Source organism: Chiroxiphia lanceolata, chromosome 1, assembly GCF_009829145.1.
Source record: "Chiroxiphia lanceolata isolate bChiLan1 chromosome 1, bChiLan1.pri, whole genome shotgun sequence".
NCBI lineage: Eukaryota > Metazoa > Chordata > Aves > Passeriformes > Pipridae > Chiroxiphia > Chiroxiphia lanceolata.
The window spans coordinates 23,169,963-23,192,815 of record NC_045637.1 but is presented as its reverse complement, the minus strand read 5'-3'; the positions used below and the strand labels follow the sequence as shown (position 1 = coordinate 23,192,815).

General features: G+C 38.0%; 1 protein-coding gene across 8 annotated transcripts in view; it reads left to right on the top strand.

Annotated features, from left to right (window-relative positions):
* The window catches only part of MATN2 (matrilin 2), a 70,042-nt gene extending 47,201 nt beyond the window's left edge, over positions 1-22,841 (top strand). For 2 of the 8 annotated variants that reach the window (XM_032690046.1, XM_032690056.1), the window contains exons 8-26: positions 164-286; positions 2,538-2,660; positions 3,537-3,659; positions 3,827-3,949; positions 4,341-4,463; positions 4,554-4,676; positions 4,889-5,011; positions 7,940-8,062; positions 8,148-8,270; positions 8,361-8,483; positions 8,649-8,771; positions 9,239-9,361; positions 9,525-9,647; positions 11,349-11,762; positions 14,255-14,407; positions 18,428-18,499; positions 19,032-19,136; positions 19,381-19,476; positions 22,502-22,841. In XM_032690046.1, coding sequence (XP_032545937.1) covers positions 164-286; positions 2,538-2,660; positions 3,537-3,659; positions 3,827-3,949; positions 4,341-4,463; positions 4,554-4,676; positions 4,889-5,011; positions 7,940-8,062; positions 8,148-8,270; positions 8,361-8,483; positions 8,649-8,771; positions 9,239-9,361; positions 9,525-9,647; positions 11,349-11,762; positions 14,255-14,407; positions 18,428-18,499; positions 19,032-19,136; positions 19,381-19,476; positions 22,502-22,554 — 2,492 coding nt within the window. In that variant the 3' untranslated portion in view covers positions 22,555-22,841. Of the gene's footprint in view, positions 1-163; positions 287-2,537; positions 2,661-3,536; positions 3,660-3,826; positions 3,950-4,340; positions 4,464-4,553; positions 4,677-4,888; positions 5,012-7,939; positions 8,063-8,147; positions 8,271-8,360; positions 8,484-8,648; positions 8,772-8,975; positions 9,099-9,238; positions 9,362-9,524; positions 9,648-11,348; positions 11,763-14,254; positions 14,408-18,427; positions 18,500-19,031; positions 19,137-19,380; positions 19,477-22,501 lie in introns of all 8 variants that reach the window. The other 6 variants (XM_032690113.1, XM_032690065.1, XM_032690094.1 and 3 more) reach the window with 6 other exon arrangements.
* The last annotated feature ends 12 nt before the right edge of the window (positions 22,842-22,853 follow it).

The following is a 22,853-nucleotide window of genomic DNA, read 5'->3' as shown; positions in this document are numbered from 1 at the left end:
GTTAATTAACTCAGGTTACTCAAATAGGTGGGATTACTTGCATAAGTAAAAAGCTGTACTGATCTTTTTCCCTTGCTCTGCAAAGGCATTGTGTACTAACTACAGTAGTTTATGTATCTAAGATGCCAATGTCTAAGATGTTCAATCATTTACACATCAATAGGAGTGGACCACTGTGCTGAAAGTAATCATGGTTGTGAGCAACTGTGCCTAAATACTGATGACTCCTACGTCTGTCAGTGCTCTGAAGGGTTTGTCATCAATGAGGACCTAAAAACCTGCACACGTAAGTCTTGTGAGAATGCCTTTTATCTCAGCTCACCTGGGAAGGGTTTCTGTTTTCATACAGGGAAGAGGACACACTTTCAATTTTTTCTTACAGTCTGCATTTCAGTAATACTTTAATAATTATTTGAAAGCAGAAACAGAAAAAGTATTTAGGAAAGAATAACTATTAGTCCTCCCATAGTCAGAAAAGTTTTGGAAGACCTGTTCATCCCCAAGTGTTAAGGACAGTTTTTCAATCACATGACAAATGTGTTTGACTGACAGGTTGCCTGGACAGCAATGTCCCCCAGGCAAACTGCGTCACCTTACCTGGGGCAGGAGGAGAACTGAGTGTCCCACAATGAGCTTTACATGTTGTATGGGAATCCTGAATAAATGAACAAAAGTTATCCTGACAGCTCTCTGCTGTCATTAGATTTATAAATTTAATGAACATTGAGAATTGTTGCAATTTCACAAGTAGTTGAATTGCCTCCTTCACTGGAAAAATAATATGTAAAAAGGGCCAGGAAAAGAGAAATGTAAATGCATTTTGCCTGTTGACTTTTCTTGGACCTCTTTGATGAGAGAGTTTTGGCTACTTTTTCCACAGATTTTAGAGGTACATTATTTTTCAAACTTGTTGAGTGTTGGAGCAGCTCCAGAGTTTGCCCTTTCTCTTGCAGTCAGGCAACACAGTTTTAAGATAAGTTAAACTGCAAGTCCTCAGTCACAAAAATTATGTAGAGAGAAGTGACACGAATCAGCAAAAGCAGTTTGCCTTTATATTTAACATTATCTTTGCCTCCATACCAACCCTTTTATCCCCATCCAATACCTCGCTGGACTTTGCTTCTGTCTGCCACTGCAGCTCTCTAGAAAGGGGCAGACAGTAACACAAAAGAAGAATAAGTGTACCTATAACAGCCATAGGGTCTATGGTTGAAACAATTTACCTAGACATTTATCTGTAGAACCACTGAAAATTGTGAAACAGACAAACTATAGAGTTTTATCAACTTGCAAATGGAAAATCCCTTTTCCTTTATAGTAAAAAGAGGTGATTTTTCATTCCTGAGTTAATTTCCTCCAGTTTGTACTTGGAGACCTATCAGCAGCAGAGTTCAAGAAGCATTTGGACAACATTTTCAGGCACATGGTGTGACTCTTGGGGCTGTCCTGTGCAGGGCCAGGAGTTGGACTTTGATGGTCCTAGTGGGTCCCTTCCAACTCAGGATATTCTATGATTCTATGAAAATGGTGCTGTGACTTCTGGAATCTCTCCTGTGCAATGAAACTGAGCCCTTTTGAATAGCTCCTCTTCTTGCCAGCGTAACTCTCTCATATATATTTAGGAAAGAGATTTGTCCTATTCCTGAGTTCTAAATGAGTTGTTGAAACCTCCTGAACATTTTTAGGCTACCATGAAGAGAGTTTTGGCACTTTGCAATTTCCTGAATGAGCAGTTAAATGGAAGAGATTAACATTTAATATATACCACTCCTAGTGGGAAAACAGGGGACCTTCTAGTGTCATATACACCGACACTAGTATCTTAAGAGAGCTGTGGGAACACCTGAATGGTAAACAAATCTATAGTCTGACAACTAATTAGAAAAAAAAAATGAGTGTGTGTAGCCAATAGATAGTATCAAGTGCTGCCTGCAAGGTCCCAGGAGCCCTATGTCTTTATATTACAGAGAAGAAACACTTGGGAAATCTGAGATGTAAAGTGGACCATATTTGACAGTACTTGTCGTTTACAATTCTTTGCAAAAGCTTGAGTAGTCCAAACCAAATCCCACTGATGTCTGAGAGGTTTTCTGCTTGCTGCCACAGGACCTGGGTCAGGTCCACAAGTGAGTTCTGGGGTCTGCCACCTTCACATCAGGCCATTTAGAGACTATTTAAAGGATGCTAACAAGGTAGCTTTTACGTCTTTGCAAGTGTCTTGTATAAAATCATTGCCAAAGTGTTTTGTTTTGTTTTAATTCACTTTCTAATTACTGAGACATGGACTCTGTTTAGCTATTTTAAGCATAGGAAAGTATAATTTCTCAACTCTGCTTAAAGCAAACAATGAAAAGTACATCACTAGACCCTCTTACATTTTATTGAAGCTATGTATATATTAGCAGATGAGAAACTGCATTATTGTTTAAGCAGATCAATGTATTTATATTTACTTGCTTATATGGAATGCAAATACTAGAGATGAAAAATAATTCATTATTGGTTACATTTTTTAATAATTTCAATTACTTCTACAGGAGTTGACTATTGTGCTCTGACTGATCATGGCTGTGAACATTTGTGTGTAAATGGTGACAGATCTTATACTTGTCAGTGTTTTGAAGGATACAGGCTTCGTAATGATGGGAAAACATGTAAACGTAAGTTATTATTCAGCAACTCAGTTTAATATTACACACAGAAGAAATCTGTAAGGTAGGTTTGATTGCCTAAACATTGCAGTCCAATGTAATCTTAAGTGTTCAAGGATTTCAAGAGGTCCTAATTTCACTTTTGGTGTCATATCATATTTGTCTATATCTTGGAAATGCTAAGGCATCTGAAGTGGTACTGAATGTATAATTTTAGGCACCTGAATCATACCTGAAGTGTTTGTGCCATTTAAAAAAGTAGTCCTGAAATTGGACAGTTGTGGATTTTATTTTGAGATACTAATTGTATTTAAATTTTGAACATCTGCTTGCTCAATTATAGCTAACAATTTTCCAGAATTTCACAGCAGGATCATAAATTCATCTTTCTCACTACCTAAAATGCTGTATACACCAAACTTTTGTCATCCTACTTTACAGAAAAAATTACAAACACCTTCCAAGCTTAAGCACAAAGAAAACGAAGACTAACTGTTTCAGCATTGCTGAAGATAAAAAGATGATGATAGAAAAATCGGTTTCTCACCGGAAAGTTTACTTACAATGTAGATATGAGATTTATGTTCCTTTGGAAATTGCTGTGTCTCACTAATCTGCAGACTAGGGATATGTGAAATTTCACAAACTCTAGAATTGGAACAATGCACTTTTCCTCAATAGTAAGTTTGTAAAATTAGCAGGACAAAGATGTATTTTTTGTTACAACAAAAAAAGACAACAGGTGCTATAAATGATTTCAAGAATTGAGTTCAGTGTACTAGAAAGGATAAGAACATTCAGTAGATCACAACTGTAAGACTTTGAACAAACACAATTTGTTTGCCTTTGACAAACACAATTTTTTATATATTAAATTATTCCCAGGTAAAAATGTCTGCAAATCAGTCAACCATGGCTGTGAGCATATTTGTGTTAGTGCTGACAATTCCTACATCTGCAAGTGTCGTGAGGGATTTGTGTTGAGAGAAGATGGCAAGACATGCAGAAGTGAGTGACCAATATCTACTGAACATTTTTGCGTGTGCATCAGGCAAGGAAAGAAAGGGGGTTTTCGCTTCTTACTGGAAAGAAAAAACCCAAAACTTACTTTTTGATATCTACATTTCTTTAACATATTTTTGTTTGAAACCTACATTTATATCAATCATTCCCAGGACGGGACATCTGCAAATCAGTCAGCCATGGCTGTGAGCATATTTGTGTCAGTGAAGATGACTCGTATGTTTGCAAGTGTCATGAGGGTTTTCTGCTGAGAGAAGATGGGAAAACATGCAAAAGTAAGTATTCTGATAATTACTCATAGACTTTGATTTACTGTATGTAGATCTGTAGAAGGCTTTGAACAAATACAGCAACAGGTTACTGTTAGAATATAGGAGTAGTATTGTTATACCTGCCAGAAGCTTGAAGAGACTCTGTGAATAAAAATAATGAGTGGATAATGTGGATAAAATAATGTGGATAAAAATCAGTTAATAGCTGAACTGATAGCCTAGAAACAGAAAATATTCAAAATTTTTCAGGTATCAAGAGTTAAAAGTGTTTGCTGCCTAAATTTTTGTCCGTTTATTCCAGTGATATCAGTAGACCTAGTAAGAGCTGTTACTTCTCCTTGCATGATATATTTGCAATGGATGTGCTCTAACCTAATATCATCAATGTTCTCAGATAAAGACATCTGCAGTTCCGTTCACCATGGCTGTGAACACGTCTGTGTTAATGCTGATGAGTCGTACATGTGCCAGTGTTATGAGGGATTTGCACTAAGGGAAGATGGAAAAACATGTAGAAGTAAGTATCCTTATCTTTAAAGAAGATTTCCTTTATAATCTGTGCATTTGTAGATATGTTTTAAATATGGTAACCTTATTTTTTTGACAGATAAAGATGTTTGCAATTCTGTTGACCATGGTTGTGAGCATATTTGCGTGAATACTGATACTTCATACATTTGCCAGTGCTATGAGGGTTTTGTATTGAGGCATGATAAGAAAACATGTAAAAGTAAGTCATTTTATGTTACTATATTTTTTTATACTCAGAGGTCTACTGAAGAAACATATTATTTAGAGGCAGGTCTTCTTATAGGAGATTTTGCCTAATAAAGAGGAGAATAACCTCTTTATTTACTAGGGGATTATTACTGTCAGTCTTTAAAGTTTTGAAAATGTTCCTATTCATGAAACTGTAGTAAATAAAATCTAAATTATTCCTAGATAAGGACATCTGCAAATCAGTCAGTCACGGCTGTGAACATCTTTGTGTTAACAATGATGATTCATACACTTGCCAATGCCATGAGGGATTTGTACTAAGGCAAGATGGGAAAACATGCCAAAGTAAGTAGTTTATGAATAAAACAAGAAATTTCATTTTCCTTTTATTGTGATATTATTCACTGATTCATAGTGGCCAGAATGGAATATTTTTCTCTATTTTTCATCAGACTTCTATGAAGTAAGTATTGTTTAAACAAAAGATACATTTCAGAAAATCGGCCAATTTTAAGATTTGAATGTAGTTTTAGAAATGTGAGCTTTGTTTCCAGATTAAGTATGTTGACTTCTAATCTTGAGCATAGGATGTTGCTGCACTTTAATGGGTTGAAGTTCTAATTGCCACTGGGTTGCTCTGAGTATATTCATGCAGATCATGACTTAACCCATTCCTTACGTTAACCTCTTAGAATGTTCTTTTGTAAATGATAAGCAAATGAAAATCCTTCAGGCGTTTTATATGTTTTCTAATCTTTTTATAACTCTTTTCTTGCTCCCTTAAAGCCTCTGCTATTTATCAGCATTCTTGTAGGGGCACTCTGGTGAAACAAGTTCTTCTAATAGGAGACAGAACAGGGGCCAGGGTAGAGGAACAATAACCCGCCTAATTCCTGTTTGAATCTACCTATCATTTTTATCTTTTATCTTTTTTTAATCTATCTTTTTTATGACAAAAGATAATGTTAGTCTCCGAACAAAATATTCTGCTAATATTTGCGTTCAGTTAGTTATCTACCAAGATCATAAGTTGTTTTAAGATTCTCAGTTATACAGGGGTCCCACGCCTTTGTTTCTAAATGCATAAGCTTAGTTCTGGCTATTTTAAAATACATATGTTTTTCTGTTATCCAGATTCCAAAAAGAATCATGTTTTCTAATATCAGCAGCTGCTCTATTTTTCTTTGCCATTCTCTCAAAACTGGAATAACTACAAAATTTGTCAGTGATTATTTTGTAATTTCTTCTGGGCTGTCTGTAAAAGTATTAAGTAGAAGCGGAGTAGGTCAAATTCTTAGAAAAAAAGCCACTCGATGGTCTCCCAATTACAATTGATTCTGAAGGCCTTTCTAAGGCAGCATTAGTCCAAATAATGTTAATTCTATAGTCTGTTTCCTTAATCAAAATAAATACCAAGACTTCTGCCTTTCTGACTGCTTCATTGTATGAACAGCATGAGCTTTATGAAACAGCTTCATCATCAATTAAGAAAGATATTTATTTAGTTTTCCAGGATCTGTTTTTCCACAACACCAAGTTGATTGATATTAATGCCCTTTCTTTGGTTTTACTCTGAATCAAGTTCCACATTATCTATTCCATTATTTTAATGAAGATCAATGTCAAGCTGACAGGCTTACAATGAACTACTCATCCTTTTAAACACTGGAACGATAGTATTTTTTTCAGTGTGCATCCAAGGTGTTCTTCAGGCAGCTCTTTTACACCTATTTGCTGCAAATTATCTGTAGTTGCTGGTTCAAAAATGTGTGTGTGTGTTCACTATGTGCTGTGTGACCTAAATCTGAGCTGATGAAACTCTTCTCTCCAACAATATCATCAGTAGTCTATTTCATAAGTTCAGATCTGAATACTTAAAATTTTTAACATTTCTGTGTTGATTGGCAATTCTACCATTTCTGTCTATTAATTAACAATACATTGTTAGAATGCTTTTTGTTCCTAATAATATTTAAATAACATACTCATACTACCCTTTATTTGGTTGGCCATGCACCCCCTTGTCCTTTTCATTTCAGTGTTTTCAAATTCCTAATATTTTCACGTTCAGTAAATACTGTGAATGTTCTTTCCTCCAGTCATTATTCAAATCTTACAGCTGTCTTCATCTTCAATTTATAAATTTTTTAACTACTCTGGCATTCTTTTCCAATTGTAAGACTATATTTTTGGGGAGTGTCTAGTAAAATCATTGCAGTCATTGACTTTTTTTACTACTATTATTATTATTTCCCACCCACCTCTTGCCCCCTCATATCCCAAAATAGTCTGGCTCATATTTGCTTTCAGCTGTGTAAAATTCATCCTTTTGAAGTAATAGCCATTTTTACTTACATTATAATTTCTTTTTTTATTCGCTGTGATAGAATCTAGTTTAGATTGCCATGTCTTAAATGTAATTTGTGTTGAGTTAGAAGGTTGTCTTATGTAGTAGGTTTTGGAATTTTTGTTTTGGCAGCATGAGACCTCCAGGAAATTTGGCTCAGATTGAAGTTTTTGTAAAAACATAAGGTTTTCTTCACTATGTATTAAACCTGAAGAGTCAATTTGAACTCAACTGTCAGTATTGTTCCACTTCTTATGTAAAGATAGTTCTCCATTAGAAATTGAGAATATTTTCTTCCGTGTCACAGTGAAAAATAAACAGGGAATGCTGATAGATAGCTCCACTTTCTTTTGTACTTTTCTCCCATCTATCCTTCTTGAAGAGGTTTTAACCCACTGATTTAACATTGAAGTCATATGAGTCCTCCTATCAATTCTCGACAATATCAGTTAGATTTTATTTATTGTCTCAAATAAGTAATTCCTATTCTTTTTGGTGTTTTTTTTTTATGCAGACTCTTGGCACTGATGTAAGGATGTTAAAGAATTATTGTTAAATCATGTCGTTTGGTGTTTTTCCTAATTTCGTTGTCTCAATATGAATTTGTGCTAAATGACTGTACTAAATTATTCCCTCCTTTCACTCTCACTGCTCTTAATGTAAAGTCCTCCTCCTTAATCTAATCAGATTAATCCTAAAATGATTTACTGTTAGTTGAAGGCCATCCAAAACATGCAGTTCTTTTTGCTCAGATGGTAAAGAACTCATGCTTGATGTAAGCTAAGCTATCCGTCATTTAACTAACCAGAGATCTGCTTTCAGTTTGGAGACTTCCTTCCACTTGCTCAAGGGATTACCCCCACAGTATTTGTATTTATAAAAAAAAGTTTAACTAGCAAACCACATTAAATATTATCTATTTCCAGGCAAGGATATTTGCAAATCAGTCAACCATGGCTGTGAACATGAGTGTGTTAATGCTGGTGATTCGTTTGTTTGTAAGTGTCAGGAGGGATTCCTGCTAAGAGAAGATGGAAAAACTTGCGAAAGTAAGTAGTCTGATACTTACCAGCATCTGTAGCTCATGCTTGTGTAGAAATGCATTAACCAGCAAAAGCTGTCATCTGCTTTCAGATGAAGATCTTTGCAAATCAGTCAACCATGGATGTGAACATGATTGTGTTAGTTCTGGTGATTCGTATATCTGCAAATGCCACGATGGGTTCCTACTCAGACATGACGGGAAAACCTGCAGAAGTAAGTAGTATGAGAATGTAGTTTGATGAATTACACATATAATCAAGGCCTCTGCTGATGTATGCTGACTACCAACTCTCCTGTTTGCAGACAGGGATGTTTGCAGCTCAGTTGACCATGGCTGTGAACAAGTCTGTGTGAATACTGAAGATTCCTACATCTGCCAGTGTCATGAAAAATTCATACTGAAGGAGGATGGAAAGACATGTAGATGTGAGTAGCCTGAGCATAAAAGTATGTTTTTATTTGAGGCTTTCAAGTGTTGTGGCTCTGAGTGTTTGCACATGTGTATGTTTGTGATTTCCAACTACTTGGGCTGTTTAAAAAAAACCCAGCCTTAATGAGCCTCATCTCACAAACTCCATCCACTCTTCTCAGATAAAGATGTTTGCAACTCAGTTGACCATGGCTGTGAACAAATTTGTGTTAATACTGATGATTCCTATGTCTGCAAGTGTCATGATGAATTCATATTGAGAGAAGATGGAAAAACCTGCAGGAGTAAGTTATTTAATCTGTGGTTTGTACTTCCTGATCTGTTACTGAAACACACTATGCAACAGTAGTGTCTTATTTGTGTCTTTAATATAGAATCAACTTCGTGGAAGTGAGCTTCTTCATGGAAAATTATTGCCATAATTCTTATATTTTGTGAAAGCTATTTACTTAGCTAACTGTGATAAATACAATTTTCATTATTCCAAGGTAAAAATGTCTGCAAAACAGTCAACCATGGTTGTGAACATGTCTGTGTTCCAACTGACGATTCATACATGTGTCAGTGTCACAAGGGATTTATATTGAGGCAAGACAGAAAAACGTGCAGGAGTGAGTAGCTGAAACTTTTATGGGGAATCTGTTTTCCAGTCATAAAAGAAATAACAGACTTAATTTCACTCAAAGCTTGTTCATGCCAGTTTTGCATTTAAAAAGTGATCTAATAAAGAAATTCTCTTAACAATTCTCAGATAAAGATGTATGTAAATCCATTGACCATGGCTGTGAACATGTGTGCATTAATAATAACAATTCATACAGCTGTCAGTGCCATGAGGGTTTTGTCCTGCGACAAGATGGGAAAACATGTCGAGGTAAGTAACTAATTGTGTCTGTCAATCAGTCTTCCCTGGCATTGCTACGTAAACAAAGATGTTATATTCCTTTGTCATATGTTCTTCAAATATTATGTATGGAGTCTCTGAATTTATAAATGAGTTAAATAGAATACAGATAAATATTTCAATTTTTTCCTAGATAAAGATGTCTGCAAATCAGTTGACCATGGCTGTGAACATATTTGTGTTAATAATGATGATTCATATATCTGCAAATGCCAGGAGGGATATGTACTAAAAGACGATCAGAAAACATGCAGAAGTAAGTACATTTTATTTAGAAAACATTTGTTTATTTGATTTCTAAAATTAACTGACCTCACTTCAAAAAAATCATAGAATCATAGAATGGCCTGAGTTGGAAGGAACCTTTAAGATCACATAGTTCCAACCCCCCTGCCATGGGCAGGGACACCTTCCACTAGACCAGGCTCCTCCAAGCCCCATCCAGCCTGGCCTTGTACACTGCCACAACTCACTTCAAACATGAAATAATATTTGAAAGCCCAAAGCATATATGTGTGGTAGGAAGTGTTGCAAACAATTAACTTGATGCTCTCATAAGCGAAACGCTACCAAATTGGAACAGTTGTTTTGGTATAGCATCAAGTACAATTATAATTATTTCAAAACATCAGCAAAAAAGCCAAAATGAAATCTTATTAACAAGGAATGTGAACTTTAATCAGATTCATATAGTGTATCTTTTATCTTTATATACTGTATTTTAAAATACCATTAATTCTATTTGCTTGTCTTCCAACATGATATGTATTTATCTCATCTCTTAATACTTGGAGGAGAAATTCTTTTACTGGAATACAGTAAAAATATTTATTTTGCTAAAAATGGGTGCCTTAGTTGAGGAGACTATGATTACCGAAATAATGGTATCCTGTCCATGGCTGTTCTTGCTCCTAACTAAAACCATGCACCATGAACTGCTGACCTACCTTGACTTACACAATGATATTGAGGTGGTTCTGATATTCATATAAGTTGCATTTGCATCACCTTAGTATGTGTAAGGCATCTTTTTCTCAGATGACTGCAGAAATGAATTCTTGGGCAGTTTTAAAATAGATATTTTCTAGAAAGTAAAGTCCAAGCTTTAAAGCTGAAAATTCCTTATTCCTTCATTGACTTGGTAACAGACATCTCCAGTAATTTCGGCAGCCAGAGTAATTTCTGCTGCACAATACTCTTTTGTATGGTGCTTTCAGCATTCTTCCTATACAAAGCTCTGAGATGAGGTGAGGTCAAAGTTTATTTGATCCAGACCAAGAAGCAAATCTTACATTCCTTAGTATGGGAAATTCTACTTGGAAGCTCCATTGATCAAATAGGAGCTAAGCATCTCTGCAGCTAGGCCTTGCACAAAGCACAGTAGTCTGAAACTGCTGAAAACTACTTTGCCTGCTGAAACTACTTTGATTTTTGCATGTGCACTTGCCAAAAAGTACAAGAACTCCAAATTTGTCAGTCTTCTGACAAACTCCCAGCTTTAATGGATAAACCGAAAAGGTTAATTGCAACAGTACATTAGCCTTCTAATTACAAGACTGTTAGGCAGTTACAAGCAAAAAACCCCTTATCTAACCAATTCTCTCACCTATAGATTTTTAACTATTTTTTTAACTTCTGCAGTACAAATTCAACTTCAGTAATTCTCTTCCACGTCTCTCAGTGCTGCTCATCTACACAAATGCAAAATTAGCATATGGCTTATCCCTGAAAGAAAATTGTGGCAACTCTGTCTCTATATCCTAGTTATGTTCTTCAGTTCTCTCCACTTAATAGTCATTCTTAAAACACATCTTCAGACATACTGGCAAAATTGGACGAGCCAGAACAGGGTACTTTAGATGATCTCTTGAGTTCACGCAGTCCCTGAGTATCTAGATCCCTTTCCCAGCTTTGTGGATTTTTTCGTGATCTGAACACTCTCCTGCTCATTTCACAGGATGCACTGAAGGCCCAATTGACCTGATGTTTGTGATTGATGGATCAAAAAGTCTCGGAGAGGATAATTTTGAAATTGTAAAACAATTTGTCTCAGGAATCTTGGATACACTTGAGATTTCACCCAAGGCTGCTCGAGTTGGTCTGCTTCAGTATTCCACGGAGGTTCGTACAGAGTTTACATTAAGGCAGTTCAGCTCAGCCAAGGACATGAAGAAAGCTGTATCACAGATGAAGTACATGGGGCGAGGGTCCATGACAGGACTGGCGCTGAGGCAAATGTCTGAGAGAAGCTTCACAGAAGCAGAAGGAGCAAGACCACTTTCAGCCAATGTCCCTCGAATCTCCATTGTGTTTACGGATGGACGAGCCCAAGATGAAGTCTCTGAGTGGGCTACTAGAGCAAAGCAAAATGGTAAGTGGAAATGTTTTTGATATTTAATTCTAAAAGGCAAATACTGTTAGAAATAAGATGTAGTAATGGTTTGGGTGTGCTACAGTATGTGCTAATCAAGAGAGCATTTGCCATAGGAGTGTAGCTGGTACAGTAACCATTGAATCTTTGGTGTTCTCAAGAGCCTTTGCTGCCAGGCACATGTCTCATCCCTGGAGCAGGACCCACGGTAAGTGTCTCACCACTGGGGTTCTGCGCCATGCCCAGGCAGTGCCATGCAGTGCCCTGAACATACCCACTAAGGGTGGACATTTGATACATTGGGAACACTGGAAACTTCATAAAAAATTCTAAGAAAGCAATAAAAAAGCCCCCAAGCTGTCTTCAAAATACAGAAATCTATCTTCATGAGAAATACTATGGTAATAATTGGCTATGTTATATTTTTCTTTACAGAATATATTCTGTATTTTGAACCAATTTTGTAATGCTGATGGTGTTCTGGAAGAAAGATGGGTCCTCTTTTCAAAAGGATATAGCTGTCCTGCTGTCTATCTTTTTGTTTCTACGTACCTTATCAGGTGATATGCTGAAATGTGACTGAAAACCAGTGATTTTTAATTTCTAATATGACTGGGGAGAAATTCATCCTCTAGGACACCTGTACTACAAATCAGAAACTTTTAATCTGTTTAGCAGAGTCACCTGAAAATTTTCAAAAGTTTTCAAGAAAGTAAACAATCCCTTTCTTCTTTGCAAAACTTTTTTTTTTTTTATGAGAAACTGCTTTAAGAACCGTGGCTGATGGCCTACAGCTCAGAGAAAATAGACTTTAAAAGATTCTGCACATCTTTTTTTCGGTTCTTGTTTTATTGACACGATACATCAATCAGAATTTGATATATGATTAGTATAGCATTGATCAGGACTGATACCTCTCTGCAAGGAGAAAATACCCAAGGATATGAGAAGAGTATGTGCTAACAAGGATGCCATTACAATGGGTAAATAAACAAAGTGTGTTTTAAAATAGTTTTTTCAAAAAACAATATTTATAGGCTAACTGGTGAGATGTGTGACACTACATGGATTATTTAAAGAAGAAGGAACGAAGTACAAGCTGACCTTCTTACTTGCTCAATGAAATGTCAGCTCTGGGCTGTTTACACTGATACTGTAATGCTACAAGCCAAACTCATCCCCTGGGTAATTGCAGCATAGGCAATGTAGTAATGCTGAATATGAACCTGACCTTGAATACTTTATCACTGATACCTCCAAGTCTTTAAAAAAACCCAAATCTCAGCATGACTGCTGCATTCATCGAATTGGATTCGTTTCTGGTGAACATTTGACTTTCCTGGCTAAAGTGCAATGGTAGCCAGATTCATGAAGAAAAGCAAGGAGATGCTTGTATTAAATGTTAAAAGCTTGGAAAATCGTATTATGTTATCAGGCCCATGATTCTTCAGCGAAAAGGTTAAAGTTGCAATTCCGTGAGTGTGCAGCAGTCATTACCCCATGATAATAAAGATATCAAATCTCCTCATCCCAAGTTTTATCTGAAACCAACCAGCTGAGAAGGCAGCTTCTGCTCTTGAATCATATAAAGGAGCTATGAAGCTCATAGCAGTACTGGGAATCACAAATCAGTAGTGGTGGTTCACACTTCCTAAGCTAGAACTGATGTAAAGGGAAATGTTGTATCAAATCATATATTTGTGAGAATAGAAAAATAACTGCTGAAAAAAAGGATATTGAAGGTCACTATGTCTTGTACACATTGCTTGTTTGAAATCTGTCTGAGTCCACTTCCTCCGTCCCTGCTTTCAGAGTTAAGAAAACTACAAATCTTCATTTACTTTCTCCATAGCATCTCTGCTGGGGAAATACTTATCCTGAGCATTTCTGTTGTAAGGCTCTTTCTTTCCTAGCCCCACAAATCATTTGTTTTCCCATTCTTACCCTCCTAAGTGGACCTCCCAGCCTGCTAATGTCCTCTAGAGTGCAAGAATCTAGTCTGAATATGGTCTGAGGATTTCCATGAAACACTTTAGTATTTTTTTTTAAAAATACTGCCATCTTTCAGGATTCTGACCCTTTTTCTAGTATGTAACAGGTCTTCTTTCCACCCAATAATTAGCTTTATTGGACATATCCTACATACACAGACACACACAAACCAGGGACTTTCAGTGCAATTGCGAGGGTGAATTATGTAATTCTCTTGGATGTTTTGCAATAACTCTTTCTGGGGCCATTTAATATCAGTAGTGCCAGGCAACTGTCGTCTCTTTAAAAGCTATATGTCAAATTACAGCAAACAAGTGAGTTTCTATAAATCTCTCAGTAACTAAAGCATATTAAGCCTCTTCAACACTGATGTTGAAGTTACACAGCATATACCTTTCTTGTGCTCTCCCTTTCTCTCATATCTTCCTTTCACAGAGGAACAAGTACTTAGAATTAGAACTGCTGAAGTAATAATTATGTGCAACTTCTTTTGAATCCAGGTATAATCATCTATGCGATTGGAATAGGAAAAGCAATTGAGGAAGAGCTGCTGGAAATTGCTTCTGAGCCATCATATAAACATCTCTTCTATGCTGAGGATTTCACAGCTTTGGAGGACATAAGTGAAGAGCTAAGAGCCCAAATCTGTGAAGGTAACAAAATCCTACTTTCCTTGAGATAGCAAAGGAGTAAATGCACACAGGTGTTTTCCTTTTTAGATTTGTCTTTCCTTTAATATGTGAGGAATATATATCGTCAATCTATAACTGGGTAAAGGTATATAGAAATTATCTTTCCTTTATTTTCATAAAGGTTGCATTAAATGTACACTTCTATGCCCAGAAGAATCAATTGCTCCTTCCCTTTTCTATTTCTACAGTAATGCAATGAACCCCACCCCACCAAAGAAGCCTGACCTACTTCCGTTAGGAATGTAGGAAAATAATCAGGGATTTGTAATACCTTAACAAGAATTAAAAAAAATATTCTTAAGACCAGTGGCAAAAACCTAAACCACAGCAAATAAATCATCAAGACCTGTTGTGCCTATTTATAGAAGACTAAAAGTAGTTCACTGAGTATACATTCACAGCTACAAAGAGTGGATTTCAGTTGTGCATAAGCTCCAAGTTTTGCTCCACAAATGTGAACTGTTTGTTCCAGGAAGCACCCGTCTTCACTCCGGCACAAACAGCCTCTATATTACCTTTCCCAGCTGAAGAGGAAGGGGAATGTGAGCTGGGGTGAAAGCTGTTCAGCCAGAGAGAGGACAGCCTATCTCTCCCACTCACATGTTCCCAAGACTCATTAGTATTTCTACATTCAAATTGGTACCTGAAGCAAAGTTCAGAAAGAACACTAGGAATAGTATTAGTCATAGGAGAATTGGGCAAGATAATTTAATTTTACTAGCTCTTACTTGGTTGTTTTTCTTGGAACTAAATGCAAACAGGTTTTGCCTTTCTTTTCATTAACATTACCATGTAAAATTTGCTGCAGCACATTTCTTCCTCATACAGATGTCAAGGAAGAATCTGTAAAAAAAAATTTGAGGATGTTTCCTAGCTTGTATGCTCTCTGTCTTTCAGTCCTAAGTCCTAGTTCCATCTTTCTGAAATACTAAATACTATGATAACATGAAATCAAGTCAGTTCAGTTAACCTTCCTATTAGGCAGATAATCTGCTGATGACAGCATGTCATCTTAAAAGCCCATGGAGATGCCAAAGCCAGAACTACCTGGCAACCAGTATAATAATTCCCACTCATTAGCAAACCCCAGTATAATAATTCTCATTCATTAACAAGCCTCAGAGCTCAGTGATGGAAATGCATTCTTCAGGTACCCACACCGGTGGTTAGCAACCACATTTTTTTTTTCTCTTATTACTTTATGAAAAAAATAAGTAAATCCTGCCCCTTTGTGGCAGTTTCTAGTCTACATCTCTAGTAACTGCCTTAGGTTCTGTCTTACTCCTCCTCTCTCATAACAGGCAATGAATGCCTCACACCTGTGAGCTGAGGACTCACCCAGCCTTGTTTTTCCGGACACTCCAGGACTAGCTATTGCTCATCAACTCACTCCACCAGAAATTCAGTCTCCAAGTCTGTTACTTAAGCTAAAAGTTTTGGGATGTTTTTTCTCCTTCTGTTTTTACAGCCTAATTTTCCCCCTCCTTTGCAACAGCAATAACTTTATTTTTACTCCAACCTTGGTCCTTAGCTGAGGACTTCTGAGGCTGCAACTTGTGAGGACAGTGGGAGATCCTGTGAACCTCATGGACTCCACTGACAAAAAGCCTCTCATCCCCAGTCCCAGCTGTGGATGAGCTGCATGTTTCCAACTAAATCAGAAGCCCTCCAAATCTTTTTTTGGGGTAAGGCTTTTTCCGTTTATTCTGCAAGAAAGCATCTGCCTTGTAGAATAGCTTCTGATTACTATTAATTATTCTTGATGACTAGTAGTAAAGGCAAAAAAAAAAAAAAAAGAGGGTTTTTTTTTCTCTTGTCTCTTAATAAGAGGAACTCAGTCGGAAGGTTCCCATTCATTGCCTTGGTTAATGTTAATTTCTCATCTGACTGGAAGCACTAACGAGGCTACAGCAATGTCATACATAACACATACTCAACATGATTGTGGCTTCATCCCTTTCTGAGCATGTGCATTATGAGAGCTTTTAATTACATGATCATATACTATTTTTGTCACCAGACCCCAGCCCTGATCATATGACAGTACTCAGCAGCCTGCTGGTTAACATTCTGTTCTCCTTCTAAATTGCAGATCATTATAAGTGCAGCAAATAGACACTGCTTTTACTGGCACTTTTTTGAAGGCTTCTCTTAATAAACTACTTGTGTTTTGTTACAAAACAGAACAGTAAAAACAAACTCCCCAACTTCAGTTGTTCCCCAGCAGTTTTGTTCACTGCATTGACTTCACTAAGGGATTCAGGGTGAGCAGCCTCTGTCACTACTCGTCTGTTTATTCAGCTTTACAGAGGCAATGAGATCAGAAATCTTGGAGCCCCAACCAGTTTCTGAAGCCTAAAGAGAAGTTTCTGAAATGCCCAATTCCCATCCCAAACTGGAGAACCTCTGCCACACCTCTGCCAGTGTATCTGTCTTTTTTCTGTCCCTAATTAGGTGTCCATACCAGCCCAGTGTCCAAAGCTCAGACATTTCGGGTCAGTTCCTCTGCCCCTCCTAAACAACCCCGTCACTAGCCAGCAGCTCTTGAACAACTTCTAGAGCATGTCATTACCCAGCATCAAACACTCGAGGTTCATCTTATCTGTTCCTTCCCTCTTACACTGGAAATCTCACCATCCATCTTTGCAGTTCATCATTATTTTGCTAGTCCTCACCAAGTTTGTTTCATTCCTTACCTTGTGATTTCATCCCACACTTCTCTGCCCTGAACTCGTCTTCAAAAAACTGTATTCCTTCCAGCAGCTGGTTCCCATGCAGACTTTTTAGATAGATAGATAGATAGATAAAAATATTGTAGTTCTGCCCACTGATCTCTGGTCTTCTTATTCAACCATTCATCTTTGTTCATTCCCTGATCCTCATGCTCAGTCATTCCAGCCCTCACCCAAGAGGATCTCATCTTCCCAGTGCAACTTAGCACAGCTGTATATGTTACTGTGCATCTATCAAAACTGGCTGAACCAGCAGGGATCCCAATAGCTATAGACCTGGGCGGCCCAGATGCATCTTCCATCTCCCTACTGCATCTTCATGGCACATCAGGAGAGTTTGCACTGTCACCTTTTACACTTGTGCATTTATTTTCAGTGCAGGAACTCTGGGTTCCAGAGGGAGGGAGCCCCAGATGCTCCATCGACTCCCTTGGCATGGTCCATCAAGTCTTGCAGTTATTAACTACACGTTCTTTAGCTCATCTGAGCCATTAAGGGCTCCAAAGTCAGTCGAAGGGAGAAATGTTTATTTTCTAACAAAAGACTCGTTCTTAAGGAAGCAAAGCTGCCTCCACACTGCCCTCTGGCGGCAAGAAAGGGGCAGTGCACAGCACGAGTGAGGTGGTTACCCCTACGGATAGAACGGGTTTCCATTTCTCTCCAAACACCTTTTGACTAAAAAGATGAGTGTGCAGAGTTTGAAATAAATCCCTACACTTTAAAGGCTGTTTTTCATCAATTAGAAACGTGTGTTTTTGCTTATAACTGCAGTGCATCAAATAGACTCCACGTTTCTCACCTATACGCTCCCAACTCCCTGATCAGTGTTTCCTGTTATAAAGAAGAAAACTGAAGGAGAGTAAGAACCTTTTTCTTTCTCCAAGCAGTTTTTATTCTTATTCAGTTCACCCCAAAGGACTGATGGATGATAATGAAACATGCAAGAATTTTCACTAAAGGACACAAAGTAGATTGCTGTCATTTCAGATTGCTTCACTACTGTTAATCTATTCATAAAGCACTTCTGGTTTTGGAAGACTTCCTCTGATAGTCTGAGTTGAAGGGCAAGTCCTGGAGTTTCCATCAACACTGGACCTCTTCTAAACTGCACAGGTATGAGGCATTCTCCACGTGTAATGAGAGACAAACACCAAGTTACTGGCAATAAACATCTCCATTTCTAGGGAATGTGAACATTTTTATTGCTTCTTTTGTGATACTGTTTCCTTTGACAATTTCTGTCTACCAGCCTTGAGCAAGTCACCTCACCAGCAGGATCCATCGTCTGGCAGACTTCATAAGATGGGTCCACAGCCTTCAGGTTGGCTGTTTTCACTCAGTGTCCTGCTGTCTCCCCAGCCATTGCTAAGCTGCCTCTTCACGTCACCTTCTGTAGAGCACCCTCACAATTCACCTGAAGTTGTTCATTGCATTCCCCTGCCTCTCCCTCCTCCAAGCCACCCTCCTTTCTGCAATGTGAAAAATTGAGATTCACTGTAACAAAAGCATGGCTGCATGCTTCTTACACCATCCAAATTACTTCATGGGGAAACTCGTATTTCAACACTGTACTTCAAGCATGTTCAGCTTTCAGTCACTTGTTTCTCACAGGAACCTTCACAGCTTCCTTTCAGTTCTGCAACCCACATCTTACAATCATGTATACAGTAAATACAGCCTAACAGCTTGGTTCCTTCATATCTTTGTGTCCCTAGTCCTCTCCATGAATGATCCTCACTGCAATCAGTGAGATTACTCGCTAATTAAGGAGAACTCAGTGCATGTGAGCAGAAAAAAAATACTGTATAATTAAGTGGGTTTGATTTTTAGACTTTTGGGGGGGTTTCCTGCAGGACCCGAATCAACCACAATAGCCATCACAGATGTCATTGATTGTCCACACCTTGCAATACACCACAAGTATCTTTTTGAAGACAGTCACAGTCACTCAACAACAGGTAATCAGGTTACCTTTCTTTAGAATAACCAGACTGCTCTTTCACTATACAGGCCTACATATTGTTTACTGTTTTCCAGTATTTTACAAAATCTGCCCCCAGCATTCTTTTGGATGCTGACCTGTTTTGAGAACGGGAAGCTGTATTAAAGTTACTCTGAATTTATAAATCCTTATAATTTCCTCCCTTGTCCCATTTGATTTATTAAGCATTTAGCCTTTGCTTGGTGGTTTCTGTTTTTCAGCAAAAGCTTCAAAAGATAATGAGCAGTGCAAATGTGAAAACCTTGTGACATTCCAGAACTATGCAACTAATGAAGTAAGAAAACTCATCGAGCGATATATCCTTTCAGAATAATTTTTACATTTAAGACAGGAAGGGCAGGTTAATAGAAACTATAACTTTAATGCATCAAGTCCAAACTGCATCCACGGCTCAAATCAATTTGCTGTCATGAAAATCTAAACTACATAATAGTTTCCAAGAAGCAAGGCCTTCAAGACTTGTAATCTGTCTCTCCTTCATAGAAGGGACCAAGATATTAATAAAGATCTTAAGTTTTAATAACCCCTAACAGTAAACACCTTCGGGGACAGCAAAGAAATGACTAGTCAAATTCAAGACTAACACTTGTTGCTTCTTCAGATGGTATTGAAATAGCATTTACTGGCTACAGGAGATGTTTCCCTTTTGAACTACTTGGTGAGGCACCAGATGCAGTGAGTCATTTAAAATCATACTCCAGATGAAGAGGAATTCAGAGGACTGAGGTTTGATTAATTTTGCATCAAAAGAAATGCAGATAAAAATAAGCAAAGTGCAGATAGGTAGCTTCTGCCTCTTCCCCCTCCTCCTTAGTCTGTTTTTTCCAAGGGAAATGTTAGTGTAAAGGGTGCTGTACTATCTGTAACATGTACCACGTCTCAGCAGACAAGAGCAGCAAATTGGCAATACAATACATCATGCAGTATTTATGCACTATTTATGCAGCAAATTCCTGTTTTCTTCATGAAAGCTGCATCTGTCTGATCAAATATATAGTGAGAAGACATTACATCTTCTGTTTAAGTTCTACAACTGAGTGCAAAATCAGTAAGCACTTATTTTCTGCACAGAAGAGTGCAGTGACACTAACAGTTTCTAACTGTGTGCTTCCTAGACAAGAACGGCTTCAGACTGAGGAACCTGCGAAGTCTGTCCAGAGCAAGGCTAACAGAGCCCTCAGGGGCTGTAACAGCAGGCAGGATCAGCGGGCTCTGTTAACCTGATGCAAAACGTTGCCTACCAGTTCAGACCTTACTTCCAGCTGTTTTATGTACCTGCAGCAGCCAGCTTCACTCTCACCTTCCCAAGTGAATCCTTTGGTAGACGCTTCAAGGAATCATGTTCGGATCTCTTGATTAAATTATTCAATGCAAAGTAGAATTATTTCATAAAGGGGGAGAAAGCCATTGTAAAAGGTTATTCCTAGGTGTTTCAAATGCTCATTTCAAATGCCCTTTTCTGAAGGGACTTCGCCAAATTACTTTGGAGAAAAATTTCTAGGTCATTTCCCACATCCCTAAGTTATTTAGGCACATGGAGTTCCAACTTAGATGCTGACAAGAAAGGAGACCGCTCCTCACCCCTTCAGGAGAAGCCTCAGCCTTTTTGCTGTCATCTCCTATAGCCAGGCTACAAGGAGCTTCTTCAGAATCAAAGAACAGAGCTTAGCAACATGTGCTTTTTTGCTTTACAATTTGAACAGGCAACCCTTTGAGTTTTATTCCAAGGACTCAAGGTGATGGAAAAGCTGTTGACACTGAGCCAGAGACCTATGGATTATGATAGCAAGTGCTAAGCACTTCCTCAGAGCACTGTGCAAACACTGCTTTGAACAAAGTAAGAACCATCCAGTTTCCTCTCCACTACAAATCTTGTTTCTCTGCCTTATCTCAAGAGCAGCTCAGATACAGGGTGATGCACTAGTTTTTGATAGCTCCCGAAGACTGCTGGCCAGTCCTCATCCAGAGATCTGGGGAAGAGGGGGAGGAGTGGGAGGAATGGGAGAACTGGCTACAAAACTAGCTCCAGTTATAGAATATATAGAGGGACCAGTCCAAACTCTTGATGATTTGTATCCAGCTACATTTAACTTTTTCTACCAGTAGTTGAATGCAGTTTCCATTGCTTGAATTTTGCCTCTGTGAACGCTTGAGAAACATGGATGTTGCAAAGAAAGCAGCTCACATGGTGCCAATATGCAGAGTAATCCCTTCAGCAAGACAGACAGCTGAGGAATTACCAAACAAACCCGACGTCCAGGCAGGCTAGTGCCCACAGCAACAGCAGGACCCACACTATTGCTCCTTACTACCCAGAGGATATATTCTCCTGCTGTCAAGGTGGGGAGGGAGGGGACAAAGAGCACATGGCTCTTCTGGCCAAACTCAGAGGCTGAATTCAATTTGCCTGTCTACCCATACCAATTCCTGTGCCACTTGTCGAAGATCCCAATTTATATACCCCATTCTCCCTCTTCCCATGTGGAAGACTTTAAAATGTTGAAATCAAGACACTAGATTAACAAGCGAAGTGGAATGCAGCAACTTCATCCCTCTGAGGTGAGCCTCAGTGCGTTCAGTTCCCTCCTGATGCTAGGCATCCTCTTCCTCTCAGCTTCCCCGGGCTGCAGCCTTACCATGGCACTCAGAGATGCTCAGGTAAACAGTACTGGTCCAACCTCCTGCTGCAGCAGACATAAAATTCCTGCCAATTAGAAGTGCTTATCAGGAATATGATGCTGTACACTGCTCTGTATTGCTACAGCTTAGCTTCTTAGTTTAAGTGGAGCCACCCCTAGATCCCATGGGGCTTGTGCTCTATTCCACATCTGTCTGGAAACCACTGGCTTTGTAAAAACAGTACCTGACACTACATGACCATGGGGCAGAACAGATCATCATCAGCAGCAAACATTCTTACTGCAGTCTCAGAGCTCCATACAGTTTTATAATCTGTTAGTTACATGCAGTTTTCCATGTGATTAATTGGAACATTTTTTAAACAGCATTAAATAGGATATTTACCTTCCCTTTAAAATAGAGGAAAGTGATCAATTATCAGAACCACCCGCCTTTTTAATAAGCTTCAATATGAACTCAGTGTCAAGGTATGCCTGTTAATGAACGGAGCTTCACATTTGATCAGCTTTCTCAACTCAGCTGATCAAATCAGAACAAGAAAATATAGCAGAGTATTGTATTAGAACTACTGGAAGTCAAAGAGGAGAAACAAGAGAAAGTTTATGGACCAAAACAATCAGGCAGATGATTTTTCTATTAATGCATCTTAGCACTACCTCTCTTTCCTTAACATTTATGTACTCGAAGAAATGACGAAGAGAATGGAAGACTTGGAAAACAGGCTAAGATACTGATGAGAATTTAAAGTGTATGCTACACTGTATATTTATACATACAAATGTGTCAGAGCTATTTTCTTAAACTGGTTCAAAGTAAAATAACTAATCCTTTTGTCTGAAGTTGAAAAGAGTATTTTGGATCCCTGCATCTATATGCCATGTGTTGTCTTGCATTGATTGCAGACAAGAAATTTTGAAAATTTTATAAACAATTTAGTAACTAGCAAAAATCCTAATTAAGCAGAAATTAACTGAAATAAGCTATGCAAAATAATAAAATGCTGTTATTTTTTGAAGTGAAACCTCCATGTTTT